The 15,541-nt window shown below is 33.1% G+C and overlaps 1 protein-coding gene across 1 annotated transcript in view; it reads right to left on the reverse strand.

The window, feature by feature from the left end:
- Nucleotides 1-8,025: 8,025 nt before the first annotated feature.
- The window catches only part of LOC105442888 (hyalin-like), a 52,975-nt gene continuing 45,459 nt past the window's right edge, over nt 8,026-15,541 (reverse strand). Inside the window, exons 6-9 of the mRNA XM_030975937.1 lie at nt 13,672-13,920; nt 12,944-13,057; nt 8,921-9,008; nt 8,026-8,317 (exon numbers count right to left, since the gene is read on the reverse strand). Of these exons, the coding sequence (XP_030831797.1) occupies nt 8,050-8,317; nt 8,921-9,008; nt 12,944-13,057; nt 13,672-13,920 (719 nt within the window). The 3' untranslated portion in view covers nt 8,026-8,049. The remainder of the gene's footprint in view (nt 8,318-8,920; nt 9,009-12,943; nt 13,058-13,671; nt 13,921-15,541) is intronic.

Raw genomic sequence — 15,541 nt, forward strand, 5'->3', positions numbered from 1 at the left:
CTCTCTCCCTCTCTCTCTCTCTCTCTCTCTCACCACGTCTATAATTAAATGCAAATTTTACACATCCCTATGAAATAATCTGAAAAGTCCGTGTTTAAGAAAGAACATATTTCAATGAACTATTTTTATTGGTTCTCTCTAGGCTATAGCGCAGTCTCCGTAATGTACACTCAATTCGACATGTTCCTCGTGTTACGTTATAAAGCATTATATACACCCCGAATGCAACCATACACCTTTTTTTTTTTTTTTTTTTTGTAAGGCTAGGGTTATTCCCTTTCACAGACCTCTCAACAGAATTTTGATTTTCAGTTTAAAATTACTTTTATTTCAATTTTCCGTAGCTACCCCAGATCAGACATTTAAGAATAAGACGGAAAAATAGCCTTAAGATTTAATTTTTGTTGAGCTTTCTTTACTGCCCCTTCAAAATATGCCATGCAAGGTTTGCCTCCATGTGCTAATAATTGAATGCTCACCAACAAACACCCCCCCCCCTTACCCCTCCATAATATTCCGTTTACAGGCCTGTCAAATGAACAACCCATGTGCCATGCAGCGGTTTGTTTAACAAAAATGGAAGCATGAAAGAGAAATCGCCCGCCCCCTCTTCCCTCTCCCTAGTAATATCATATATAACATAATTCAATAGTACAAGTACATTTCAAACACCTTCAACACTTTGACCCTCCCAGAAAGTATTACCTGAATAACACTAATATTTAAAGATGTGTTATAGGTCTACATTGGGTTAAGTTAAGTGAAATAAAAACCCCGTTTTATCTGACTCAACTAATCAATATATTATAGCATAATAATCCATTTCCATGCATACAGCAATGATAATACCTTCCAGTCACGTGGATCACTTAAACGAACTTGCAAAGGTTATAATTTCAAGCATTAGTGACCCCGTTTGATACTTAGCGCCTTCCTATTGGATTCATATAGCGCCCTCGGCAGCGTTCATGATCGCATATGAATTCAGAACAGGCCTTTTTCAATACCTATAGAACGTTGTATTAGACTTACTGGATTAGCATGTGTATATACAGTGCGTCCCAGAAAAAACGAAAGCGAAATTCATCAATGTTTTATCATAACTTAATCACAATTAATTTAATGAGTGATTTTAAAAAATGTGAGGAAAGGGTACCAGAAAGTCATTTGTGGCGGTATCTGAATTTCAAAGAGAAAATTACATTTTTAGAAATTTCATTATCTGCCCTGTCATATGACACCTCAATCAGGAAAAATGAGCCAGGAATAACAAAGTTCTGTTTAAAGTAATGCTTGCATTTCCATAATTTGTAGTAGGAGACCAGCCTAGCTGTAGGTCCTGTGACCAATCTCTGGGAACAAAGGTTTGAAAGTCAATATGGTTTTAGAAAATTTCATTCAGCGGAGTTGGCATTGTTAAAATTATTTGATAGAGTGTCAAATGCCTTAGCTGATCATAAGCATGTTATTGGAGTATTCATGAATCTGAGCAAGGCATTTGACACTCTTGACCATACAAGACTTTTTTTGTATTTTTTTTTTTGTATTGAAAATAAAACTCAACGACATCGAATACAGTAATAACATATAAATAAAGTAAATGGATGTATACAGAACACGGTACAACACAGGACAATACAACACAAAACAGCACAGCACAAATGCCTCACTCTAGTCAGTTACATTTGTACATATGTAAAGCTCACCCTGACATGCTTTAAGGTTGTATATCATGTAAGAAAACCGAGACTGGACTCGTCAATGAGAGGCTCCACTGAAATACAGTAATATTAACAATATAATAACATAATTGACAATAAGGAAGTATAAAATTTATTAAATACCAGGGGACCAAAATTCTACAGGAAAGAAAGTGACCATTTCCTTATGTGGGAGCTCAGTTTACCTTCTTCTCTGCTATTTTATATTCAATTTTCTGTTTCATTTTTACAAAAGAAAGGAAACCATATTACAAATGAGAGACAGATACAATCCCTCTCTCATACCATGCATAATAAAAACAAGGTATATGCCTTAAACTCAAATTTTTGTTATACCAAATATAATCCAGCATGTGATAAGTTTCTAAGTTCAATTCTTTTACAACTAAAAATCTGTATTCATACCAGAATATCAGGCCCGAATTCACAAAGGAGGTACCTCCTTTTGTTTCGACAAACCTCCTTTTGTTTTTTACAAACCAAGGTTTGTAAAAACACGTCAGAACGCGTCGTATGACGCACATAAACCTCGGTTTGTCGACAAACCTCCTTTGTGAATTCGGGCCTCAAAGTTTCAACCAATTGACAATTTTTCAATTTGTGTAGTATACTTAGAGAAGCTTCTGCTTTCCAGAGCATATATAGATCATTATGAAACAATTTAAGCATTTCTATTTCTATGGATTTACAAGTACTCACATAACTATCATCCAAAATATTTTTCACCCAAACCATTTTCTGTGATTTTGCAAATATGCATGGATCAATCATTTTAAGGCCACCTTCTTCATATAAATTACAAAGTAAAACTCGTTTCACCCTATCTACCATTACTCCATATAAATTTATAAAGTAAACTATTCAACTTTAAAAAAAAAAGATTTAGGAACATCCAATACATATCACAGAGAACAAATACAATAGCTGGGGCAATAAAAGAGATTTGACAACTGATATCTTTTTCAGTTTCATGGGATAATTAAGTTCATACAAAGATTTAGTTGATAAAGAGAATGTTACTCCCAGTGCTTTAAAGGTCTTACTTCTCCAGGTAAGTCCTCTCTCGTCAAAAGGTTTTTCTTCATTATTCTTTAAACTGCCAATATGTATGGCCTCAGACTTAGACATATTTATCCGACACCCTGAAAAACTTTCAAAATAATGTAACAACTCAAACAAATTAACAAAAGAATCTATTTCACCATTCAAAAAACAAATAGTGTCATCAGCAATAAACTAACTTTCTTCTCCACTTCACCTATCTTAATTTCTTTAATATCAGGACTAACCCTTAACGAAATAGCTAGAATTTCAATTGCCAAAACAAATAAATAAGGTGAAATAGGGCACCCTTGAAAAATACCCCGGCTCATAGGGAAGGGCTTTGTTAAAAACCCATTATTTATAACATAACTAAATCTATGATTTTAAAAGGTTTTTACAATATTGATCAAATTCTTGCCAAGATCAAAGTGTTCTATAAAGACTTAAACAAATATGCATGCTCGATCCTATCAAGAGCTTTTTCGAAATCCAAAAAAAACTATTGAACCAGGGGCATCTATAGCATCAGTATATTCAATAAAGTCTATGATAGTGAAAACATTTGCACTAATATTACGACCACTTAAAATCCATGTTGATCTGCATGAATTAAAGAATCAATTATCTTTTTTAGTCGATGACTCATTACTTTAGCAACTAATTTGTAATCTGCATTTAACAAGGAAATGGGCCTATAGTTTTTAATTTCTAACGAATCTTTACCTTGCTTTGGTATCAGAGTAATTACTCCATTTCGTCGAATTTGAGATAACAAACCATTAGAGAACCATACAATACTTATACGTAATTTGGAATACTATGGATTGAGGGGTGTTGCTATACAATGGTTCAATTCAATTTCATTCAATTCAATAATTCAATAAGGGTTTATTCATATGAGGTTCTGGCAGCCGAAGCTGAATTGCAGGTCATTTATACGAGGTAAAAACATCATGATATTTAAAATACACTGAGCATTATACATGTTAACATAAAATAAAATTAATGACATATAAAAGGATAATTATATACTAGATACATATATACACATAATAGGCAACATCATTAAACATAAACATATTAAAAAAAATACATGAAGCTTACTTTTTTGAATAATAATCGTTTAAGATACGAACAAAATAGGGAATAGAGCTATTATTAAAGCAATTGGTTTTACAAATAAATTGAGAATATTTCTGTACATTTTGTAAATTAAATTTAACAATTCTTTGCCCATAAAAAATTATTTAACAAATAGAAAACAATATGTATGTTATGATTAAAATGAATCAGAATTAGTATCTATTACATGTGGAGTGCCACAAGGGTCAATCCTCGGCTCTTTGATATTTCTGATATAATAATAATAATACTAATAGCCAAATAGTCCACTCCAAATTTTATTAAACCGAAACGGAAATTCTTTTTGCCCAATTGATTGTGAGCCCGGCAGCCACTGAGCAGCGCCAGATTGATGTTACTCTATCCCATATTGTTGAACGCCAAACAAGGTAGCAACAACTCCCATCTTTTAACGTCTGTTCGTATGACGCGGCCGGGATTCAAACCCACGGCCTCCCGGTTGTGAGGCAGACGCTCTACTGACCGAGACAACACTCCGGTTTGTAAATGATATTTATAGTTCATCAAATGCACTACAGTATATTTTATTCGCTGATAACGCCAATGCATTTTTTTTCAATTCAGATTTTCAGATTCCTTTAAGAAATATTAACGCTGAATTACCAAAATTATCAAAATGGTTTAGAAGTAATAAACTGTCTCTTAATTTAAAGAAAACAAACTATATATACTTTCAGAACAGAAGAAATAATGATATTCCTGACATTGAAATTACTTTGGATGGTGAATTACTGAAAAAAAAGGATAGCACAAAATTACTTGGTGTTTTGATCAATGAAAATCTGAGATGGAATAATCATGTGCAATATATTTCTAATACTATTTCACGAAATATTGGTATTCTCTGTAAATTGAAATATTATGTCCCTTCAAATATCTTATTTATGTTATATAATTCATTAATACTGCCTTATATTTCATATTGTAACATTATATGGGCAAATTCGAAAAGCAACATTTTACTGTTACAAAAGAAAGCTATACGTATATGTACTGATTCTTCCTATCGCGACCACACCAATCCCTTGTTTTCAAAACTAAAAACTCTATAAGCTGATGATATAAATATTCTACAAATAGCACTTTTCATGTTTCGCTTACAAAATGGTGTATTACCTTCATACTTTCTCCCATTGTTTAATTTGAATAAAACCATCCACTCTTACCCTCAAGGCAAACTGAAAAATTCCATTTAAGAAATCCAAAAACCGCATTGGCTCTCAAATCCATTAGACACGCCGGCCCAGACATCTGGAACTCTCTGCCCATTGTAATAAGAAACCTTAGGACATCGTATTCTTTTAAGAAGGTAGTTTAAACTATGTTATTGTCCAAGTATTGATCCTGTCATGTGTAATTTTATTGTATTCATGTTCGTGTGTACATTGACTATATATTCAACAATGATGTGTAATCGTCCATGACCTAGCATCGTTTAGCCATTCATGAATGAAACTGCATTCAATCAGCAGATGTATGAGATTTGTTTTATTAATACCAACGCTTCTTCTCTCCCCTTTCCTTTTCTTCTCTGCAAGTCACTCTTTTTAATTTTTATTGTTGTATCTAAGTTGAGGGCTATGGGCACGTCAAGCTACTTTGCTATATTTCTGTAGCCCTTCTGCATCTAATGACTGTTAAAGGAGTCACACCAAGAAGCAAAAGTGTATTGAATTGATGCAAAATTCATATCATTGCGATGGGAAGCCTTACTGATCAAATACAACAAATTTAAGAAATCAACTTTCAAAAATGTTAGTTTTGAGATCCAGATTTACTGCCTTCAGCAGTCCTTCGTATGACGTCACTATTGTGACATCACCCCCTGGACACGGCTGTCTAGCTGCAGACTAATACATGCGCGACTCCGGTATGCGGCCAGTACCGAGCTGTTTGTCCAGGGTGTGACGTCACTATTCAGAGCTCGCTACGCCCGTGTGTTTGGCTTACATTCGGGGGCGCTTGGGGGTCAAGAAGGGTCTTGAAAATTGCATTTTACGCCTTTCCATGATATCTATATGATTTCTCAGCAAATTATTCGTGTTTTTCAAGAGAAAATCTTTCCATCCATATGTAATTTGTTCTAATTATCAGTTGTTAGTAAATTTTCTTTGTGTAGCTCCTTTAATTATGCATTCAATATATTGTTTAATTTCGTTTATTAGCTGTATAAAATTATATACACTTAAAAATATTGTATCAAACCATATTATGTTCATGAAAATGTATGATGAAAAAAAGAAAAAAGATGCAGAAACCAATAAATCATATCAAATCAAAGTGTTTTTGTGTTCCCTGATGAATACCAAACAATTTTGACTTGGGTTGCCCACTTGAAAATTTCGGGCATTTTCGTGAGGGGCCAACAAAGGTCAAACAGGGGTCAAAATTCATATATATTCAAATCATGTCGATATGCATATCAAATTACTCGTCTGGTCATGAGGATTCCAAAAATGTATAGTTTGTTGTACCTCCGACCTATGGTCAAAAAGGTCAATGCACTTTAGACTGGTGGTCAAATTCTCCAACACAGTTAACATCGTCCGATTCTAATGATTTAAGTGTCTAATAATATGTTTTCTGACATAAAAAATTCAAATAAGCAACTTTTCAAATCAAAAGTGGTTACCATAACCTTGAAATTTCCCCCAAACCCATGGATAAGAAGTTTTTAAATGTTTGTCACCGAAATGGCAGCCATTTTTAATGTTCATGGTCAAGGTAAGCACTTTTACTTTTGAAAGTTGTATAGTCACCTATCAGAATATGACCTTTGACGCGGCGGCGTAATGCTGCTGAATCCAAAGTACCCCACCGGCATACTGCCGGGGGATGCAATAATAGTAGTGGGTTCTTGTATAGCGCTCATGTCTGTCATATGTGACGCTCCTGTCTTGGTTTGAAGACTATTTGCGTAATAGACATCAATATGTTATTTTTAAATCTAAAAAATCTAATATTTCCACCGTAGACTGCGGAGTACTCAAGGCTCTATCTTAGGTCCCTTACTGTTTTAGTATATATATATATATATATATATATATATATATATATATATTAATGATATTGTTTAAACATCACCACTCCTAACACACGTTTTGTTCGCATACGATACCAACGTAATTTCTTCACATAAAGACTTAAGCATTCTTATTACAACCCTCAATTTAGAATTAAATAAATTTTCATCTTGTTCAAATAAAAAAATTCTCTCTAAATATTGATAGGACTAATTGTATTTATTTCAAAAACATCCACTCTAAACATGTACTTCATTATAATATTTGTTATAGATATCCCAATAATTGGAAAAGAAGTTACAAAATTCTTAGGTGTAATGATTGATTAAAATATAACTTGGAGTCGTCATTAACAACATTTGCATGTTAGTCTCGAGAGGCATACCTAGGCATTTTATATAAATTAAAATTTAATCTATCACAAAAGTCACTAGTTATACTTTACAGTTCTTTCATTTTGTCATACATATCTTATTGTAACATAGTGTGCAGTAATAGTAATAAAGTGAACATTATGCTAATATATCATCTCCAAAAGAAAGCTCTCTGTCTTTGTACACATTCATATTATTTAGCCCATACCGATCCAATATTTTATAAACTAAAACATTAAAAATCACTGATATTCACAGTTTTCAAACTGCAATCTTTATGTATAGAATTTTGATAAATACTATACCTTTGGCATTTCAAAAATTGTTTGTTTACAACAGTGATATACTGTTATTGTTATTTGAATGTTTTGTATTTGATTTATCAATAAACGCAGAACCATCTGCTAAAATTTTTTTTTTTAAAAAGGCCAACAACAACAAAGATTATCATCAAGTAACGGCCTATAGTATTTTGACAAATTAGCTACGTTTATCACTTTATATAGAACTTATGTTATACAGGCAAACAAGTCCTTGTGGCCACCTCTCTATAAAGGCCCCCTGTTTGTAGAGGTCAAGCATTTTGTTCCCCTTGAGAAAGAGTAGTATTTTGCAGAAGCTGTCTGCATTTAGTGGCCATTTTTTTTTTTTTTTTTTTTTTTTGGGGGGGGGGGCGGTTTGTTGGGTGACCTTTGTAGACAGGTGTAAACTGTATTAAAACTCGTTCTGTGTCCTACCGGTACTTCATGGAATAAATTCGTACTCCGGCTCAGTATTTCCATTGGCCACTCCTAAGTTTGATTTCTTCACTCCATTTGTTTGCTTCACTATTGTTTGATTTTCATTTTCTAACCCCTCAATTGCATTTGTGTGGCCTCTATTTCCATCTCTAGTTGCGTTTATGTCCTCGTAGGCTGCCTGCTTCATAGTTGTTGCATCTAAGGACGTGTAGGGATCGAGTTCCTGGCCCTCTCTGTCACTGACCGACTGCTTTAGAGCGATGTTAGAGCGTCTGAAATAAAGGAAAGAATGATTTTTGGTGAAATATAACATTGTATTCTTTTGAGATTAAAATGACTATATATATCCAATCATTAGTATCAATATTGTTATCATTAAATATATTTTATTGTTATAATTTATATCATCTTGATTGTTATTATTATTAATATCATTATATAATTGATTTTTTATTATCATTGTTATTATCATTATCATTGATTTTAGTATCATTATTATTATTATCATCATTACAAATGTTATTATGTTAATTGTAGTTCTTCTTTCTTAAAGTTATGAATATGATGATGATGGTGATGATAATATTATCAGTATTTTTTATTTATTGTGTGAGGAAGGGGGAAATTATATTTATGTACTTTTTTTTACTAAATTTTTGCTCAGTTATATATACTGCAAATGTTTTTTGTTTAATTATGTTTATGTACAAGCAATCAATATTGAAAAGATTTATTAATTTTATTCAATTGTATGTTTGCATTACACAATTGGAGGAATAAAAAAAATATATAAAAAAGTGTGTTTGGAGGGGGTAAGTTTGGCTGTTCTATAAGTCTATTGGGTAGGGGTGGGTCAAATGTCAACTTTATCTCACCTGAGATGCAGGTACATCAATGTTATGATAAGACCATACAAGGCAACAAAAGCAAGCAGTATGCCCACAGCGATAATGCTGATCATTTCTGGGGAAGAAAAATATAAAATAATGAAATTAAAGACAATGTACAAGGCTGTTAAACTTCACAATGCACAAACATCATAATCTTTATAGTCACTACCCCATATGGATACCTAGAATCACAGCAACTTTTGTGTTTACACTTATATGAATTTTCACCATTAAAATATGTTTCTAAGTATAATCTCGTTGTCTAGGCTAGGGGCCATTCTAACAAGTTTCATGACTTTACCTTTAAAGGAATCCGGCAACTTTTTCTCAGATTCTGAAACAGAATCCTGGATTTAGCTCATGCTGCAATGGTAATTATAAACCTGTTGGTCAGTCAGGAATCCCATGACTTTTACAAGCCGATCGCCTGTCTGGTTATCAAGATATTTATGATTGGAAATCGAAACCAAATTTTGCGTTTTCCTAACGGTTTTCATAACACTTCTTGATCATTTTCAAGTGCAATTTTTTTAGGGCTTCAATATTACACATCATAGACACTGATAACATGTACATGTAGGGCCATGTATCTCAGATTTAACGTTGTTTAACGATGCCTTTAATATCAATTCACAAAATGATAAACATAATCATGAATCCTACGAATCAAGAATTACATTTGAAAACAACCACTTATGATGATAGCTTAGTTTTACTTCATTACTATCGCTTTGTTATTGTTTTAGTTGATCTATTCATGTTAAAGTACAATTGGCTTTCCAATTTTGTATACCGATTCTGAAATTGAGGGAATGATGTTTGAATCTAGTGTGTTTCATTAGTGCTCTTTATAATGAGGTTCCATTGCTTGAGGGACAAGCCTATCAGATTTGTCACTTAAATCCATTATTTCCAAAAAAAACTAGAAGTTTATTGTTAAAAAACTGTCCCCAGAAAAAGAAGAAATTTCATTTTCTTGAGTATACCAACTACTCAGTAGCCCTTTTTGAGAGAAACCAGATGAATGATTAAAGTTATTGACTGAAAAATAACATGAACGACCTTAACAAGATTTGAGAACAACTTTTTGAAAGGCTTTAAAGAAATTAATCAAAGGCAATAATTCTATACCATCGCGTATAGAAGTGTTTGGATTATTATGTAACATGTCATAGTAATTTTCAATCATTCACAAAAAGGTGACGGACAATTAAGACATTATTATTATTATTATCATTTTCATTATTATTATTATTATTATCATTATTATATTATTATTACTACTTATACCATGCTTTTTCTTTGCTCACAGCGCTTACGGTATATGACAATCACATAAAAACATTCAATAATAAAAACATTCAATAATAAAAACAATCTTACAATAAAAAACTGCAAACAAAAAATTATTTTCAAGGCCTTCCTCAAGGTAATAACCAATGGAGACCCAATGTTTAATTTTAAGTAGTAGATCATTCCAGTATTACAATGAATCTTTAAAAATGTCATTTGTTCTAGCTTAGCAGCGGTATCATTTAGAACCAACCATTTCATTTACAGAATGATGATGAGATGGAAATTGTCATGATATGGACATACCAAATCATACAAATTGATCTTGAATGCATAAGTTATTAGTCACTTACCATGCTTAGTGCCAATTGCTTGTCTTATCATATTTATTTTCCTTTTATAAAATGTTTAGTTGCTATTAATTTTTATCATTAATGAATGTAATTTAGCTTTAATTTGTTCATTGCATAATTCATTAAGAAATTATAAGAGAAATCTTATCTCAACTAATCTTAAACAGCTGAGCATGTAAAATGAAAGATTTTTTTATTTAAAGCTGTGTAAATAACATGGGCGTAAATCTGTAATTGATACCTATTGTTCAGGAGGGATGATCTATTCATTCATCCCCCCCCCCCTGAACAATAGGTATTACGTAAGGATTGACGCCCATGGTAAATAATATGATGCAATGCTTTTTAGGAAGATCTATCTATCTCTGTTTCATAATTTGTATCTTGTATGGACATGTAAACATCTACCAGAGATCATGCTTGTATATAACCTGGTTGCTGATGCAAAGATGACGCTCTGAAGAACAGGCTGGAGGCGAGGGAAATTAGCTTGGACTTGATCATTAATCTCAAATAACAAGCATTTTCAAACATCAACAACTCTATAGCCACCCCCTTTCAGGGTTCTTTAAACAGAACCCCTTGTCCACCCCCCTCAACAATAATTATAGCAAAAAAGCATGTTATAGATAGAGGAGATTGAGGACACATTCAAAAGACAACAAAAGCAAGGTGAAAAATAATCAGTTCGTTTCAGCAGTCTATTAAAGTAACTATCAGAAAATATCCAAACCCTATGCAGGGAGAGTTTCAAGCTTGATATCACTGATAGTGCAATTTGTCTAAAGAATACAAGATTTTGGAGAATAATAGATATCAAAGACAACTACACGTTTAGATCTGTTATTTAGTTTTACTTTTCTAAGTATAATTAATGCGAGCGTAATCATTCGCTTATGATAGGTATATGAAGTTTGTCTTATTTTTCTAAACAATCACTTCTTTTTTCCTATATGTTTTCGGGATGTGGCTTTCCTCATACAATGAATAGGATTGAAAATGTATTTTTTATATCCTAATTGCATGCTTGTCAAATCATGACTTCATTGAATCCCAATGAATTATGTATTCGGCGTTAGTAACTCTTCCTCTTCCTACTAAACAGTGCCACCATTTTGAAAGACATTTAGTTTATTCAATATCAGTCTATTTTTGCATCAACAATTCATTTCTTTAATTTTTTTTCTACTGTTTAATTTATAGAAAATGTTTCATCAATATTTATGTCATCTTCAATGTGAACACATAATTCCCACACATAGTTGACTATGTGTACAAATTATTTTCATATATTATCACTGTTTAATGTAAGTCATTGCGACCACACTTATTATGTCAACATATGGAAACGTTTGCTTGGATTTGTCTCATAAAACAACTTATGTGAATGGGTAAATTCTGACAAAAATATAAAACCAATCAATAATAATAATAATATTTTTGCTTTATATACAGTAAGTCCCAGAAAAAAGAAACCGAGAATTATCGATGTTTTATCATAACTTAATCACATTTATAATTAATAAATGACACATATTTGGAAAGCTTAGATCCTCCTCTTTGATTTGATGTAAGTCATATGATGCATATTTCATGTATGAGCGATTAAAATCAATTTGAAGAGAGGAAACCGAAAAGTCATTTGGCGGGCGGTATCTAAATTTCAAAGAGAAAATCACAATTCTAGAAAGTTGGGTTTCTGCCCTGAGAGGGGTATTATTAGAAAGCAAATTTTTATTTTACTTTTGCCTTGGATTTAGGCCTGTTTTGACTTTTTGATTTTATAATGAAGCCAGGAATTTCAGCAGTCTGATGTAGACTCATCTCTAGACCCCCTATGGATTTTATTTTTAATCAAGGCAATGAATCCCGTGGATTTTTTGGGAAGCCTGCAAGGTCTTAGTCTAGAACCAACATAACTCTAGATCGAACTCTCGTACGTAGACTCTAACGTAGATCTAAACTTTTGTTTGTTGCTATTTGTGTCGCTATTTTATAAAACAAATAACGCACTTGACCCTGTTGTGCGAAACGTAAATGCAGTGTACGCTCAGTTTCTTCAGATGGTGCGCACTGTGAACTCTGCGCAAGCGGCTCGTTGCACAGAGCGGCACCAATCTAAAGAAACTCGCATGTGCTGCATTCACCGCTTTTCCACGTTGGGACATGCATTATTTGTATAGTATGTTTATTTGCATTTGCTGTGTGTTTTATGAAAATGAAATGAATAAAGGAACGATTTTGTCATTTAAATTGTATGTTCTTTCAAATTTGACACTCAGTTTTTCATTTTCGCATAAAATTATTTTGTGTAGCGCCCTCTGCAACAGAACTCAACTATCCCTTAAGCTAGACTACTTACTTGTCTCACAGTTGGTCCCTGAAAGGCATTCTCTGCAGATACACTGGTAGTTAGTCAGATCTGTTGGTACACATAAGTCACCATTCTGACAGCGATTTGGGTTGCAGGGGGTACCTGAGGGGATTTTTAAAAAAAAAATCATTTGGCAACATACATCAAGATACAAAAAACGATACATTCACATACAAACAAAAATGAAATCGATTGAAAACAATTGTTGTGATAAATTGGCTAACATGTGTCCCAAATATACTTGGGGAAATTCAATTCCATTTGATATAAAAGTGAAATGCTCAAGGCAGTAATACAGTATGTCTGAATGAATATTTCTGCTTTTCTATTGAGAAATATCACAATACCTTCCATCCATCAATCGATAGAATTTCAAATATTTTTAAAATGTCATTGATCCTACTGTTTGCAACCGATGCACGTTTCTTCAATTAACAAGAATTCTTTCAAATCTGCAGCAAAAGGTACCGGTAAGTGTGAAATTGCATCTGGATCAGTGCAGCCATCTGCAGGCCATCATCATTTATCTGGATAAATCTATCTTTGACTCCGCATACATGAAATTTCACAGCTATCTCCAGCCGAGTGCATGTACATACATATATCAAGTGAAAACCATTAGTAGTCTTTATGGTCCACAAATGGCCGACACAACCTCTAATCTACCCTATGCATTTCAAAGGTTCTTTGACACTTGATGTTGTACATGTAGATACCTGTGTTAATGGTGACTGTGAACGTGCAGCTGTTTGAGTTGCCAGAGAAGTCAGAATATGTGTACGTGACTGGAGTCACTCCAACGGTGAAGAGGTCACCAGAACTGGAGGAGGACGATACAAACACCACCGTGCCAGAGTTATCCGATACAACAGGAGGGTCCCAGGTTACGTAAGTACCATTTGAGCCTACTATCACAGTCTGCTGAATGTCTGCAGGACACATCACTTGTGGTGGTATATTTTCCTCTGTCAGTGAAAGTAAATGGGATGTGTATTACTGAGAGTTACCTACATATTCAATTAGATAATGCTATACTCTGTAACTTATGTAACTATCTGGAAATAAAGAAGCAGTAATAAAGGTCTTATTTGTTTATAAAACAACATTCATTTAATTTAAGTTACAGACGTTGCAATATTTCTGTATGGAAATATTTATGAATGATTTCAATACAAGCCTGACAATTCCAGATGTAACTATACACATTTATTCCAACAAATTATCAAATCATACTCAATTTAAATGTGTTTCACAACATGCACTATCATTGTTAAGTATGGATCTATTGTACATCCACATTTATAAAGTGAATATTAGAAAAAAGTATACCTAAGTTTGCCATGGATAGCTGAGCAACAGACTTTTAACAAAATTATGTTAAAATCCTTTTGTACCAAGTTTGTGCTGAAGCAATGAATGAGGGTCAAAAGCCCTTACCCATTGTTATTTCAGTCCGAAAACAAATTGCTGATATCATTAACCGCATTAATTCTGTGCATTATAATAGAAAAGGTAGTAATGTCAACTCCTTTTCAAGGAAAGGCTCATTTACAAGCAATGTTAATGATATCCCCTTTGTTATGATGACACAACCCTGGCAACTCACATGTCCCTTGTTTAAGGTAAGCCTTGTCATTGGGTCATTCAACACGGACACAGTTTACTTTTATGAAGGCTATCTACCTATCATGTAAGTTTATGAAAGTCTATTGTCAATATCTTTGGTAGTTATTATCATGACTTTCTTTCTTGCATTTACTGAATCTTTAAATATAGTAAACCTCCATTTTGTAGTATGCACCTTTAATACATGCACATCAAATATTGCAATGGACAAGTAAGAAGTGAGATTTTGGATATTATGAAAGAAAAAGTTTTAAGGATGTTTAGAAAAAGTTTAGGTTATCGTGTGGATTGAAACAAGGTCCTGTAAAAGCTTGGATACATTGGATCACTTTAAACAATGAAGCACAGAAATATGTAGCAGTACTTAACTCTTAAAAGGATTTCAGTACGCATACATACACTATGAACATGACGGACAAAGAAAGCGGACAAAATATACAGTTCGTCAGGTAAACAAAGGAACATCCCTTCACTGCTATTATGTAAAGATGTGTAAAACAGGTGTCACATGCATATTCACCTGTTCTACACATTGTACATAATAGCAGTGAAGGGATGTTCCTTTGTCTACCTGAGGAACTGTATATTTTGTCCGCTTTCTTTGTCCGTCATGTTCATAGTGATATAGCCTGACCCACATTCGGTAAATCGGCCAATACTTGGTAAAAGGATTTTTTGATAGTATCTTTATTACACCCTGCTGCTCAGTCATCCGTGGCAGATAAAATATGAATAGGATATCCTTGGACATAAAACAAGTTAATCTTTGCCATGAGTTAGATTCTAAGCTCACATTAATTATGACTTTTTAAATTTATGACTTTATTGATACATTACTCGCATTATTTCCAATGGTTCATACTTCCCCAAAAATGAAATATGGGAAAAGATCCTAAAGAAACAGTTAAAACTATGTCTTATTCAAAATGAAAAGAAGTTGCTAGGGCCTTGTTCAAAATA

The sequence above is a fragment of the Strongylocentrotus purpuratus genome, unplaced genomic scaffold (assembly GCF_000002235.5).
Source record: "Strongylocentrotus purpuratus isolate Spur 01 unplaced genomic scaffold, Spur_5.0 spur5_scaffold_8, whole genome shotgun sequence".
NCBI classification, from domain to species: Eukaryota; Metazoa; Echinodermata; class Echinoidea; order Camarodonta; family Strongylocentrotidae; genus Strongylocentrotus; species Strongylocentrotus purpuratus.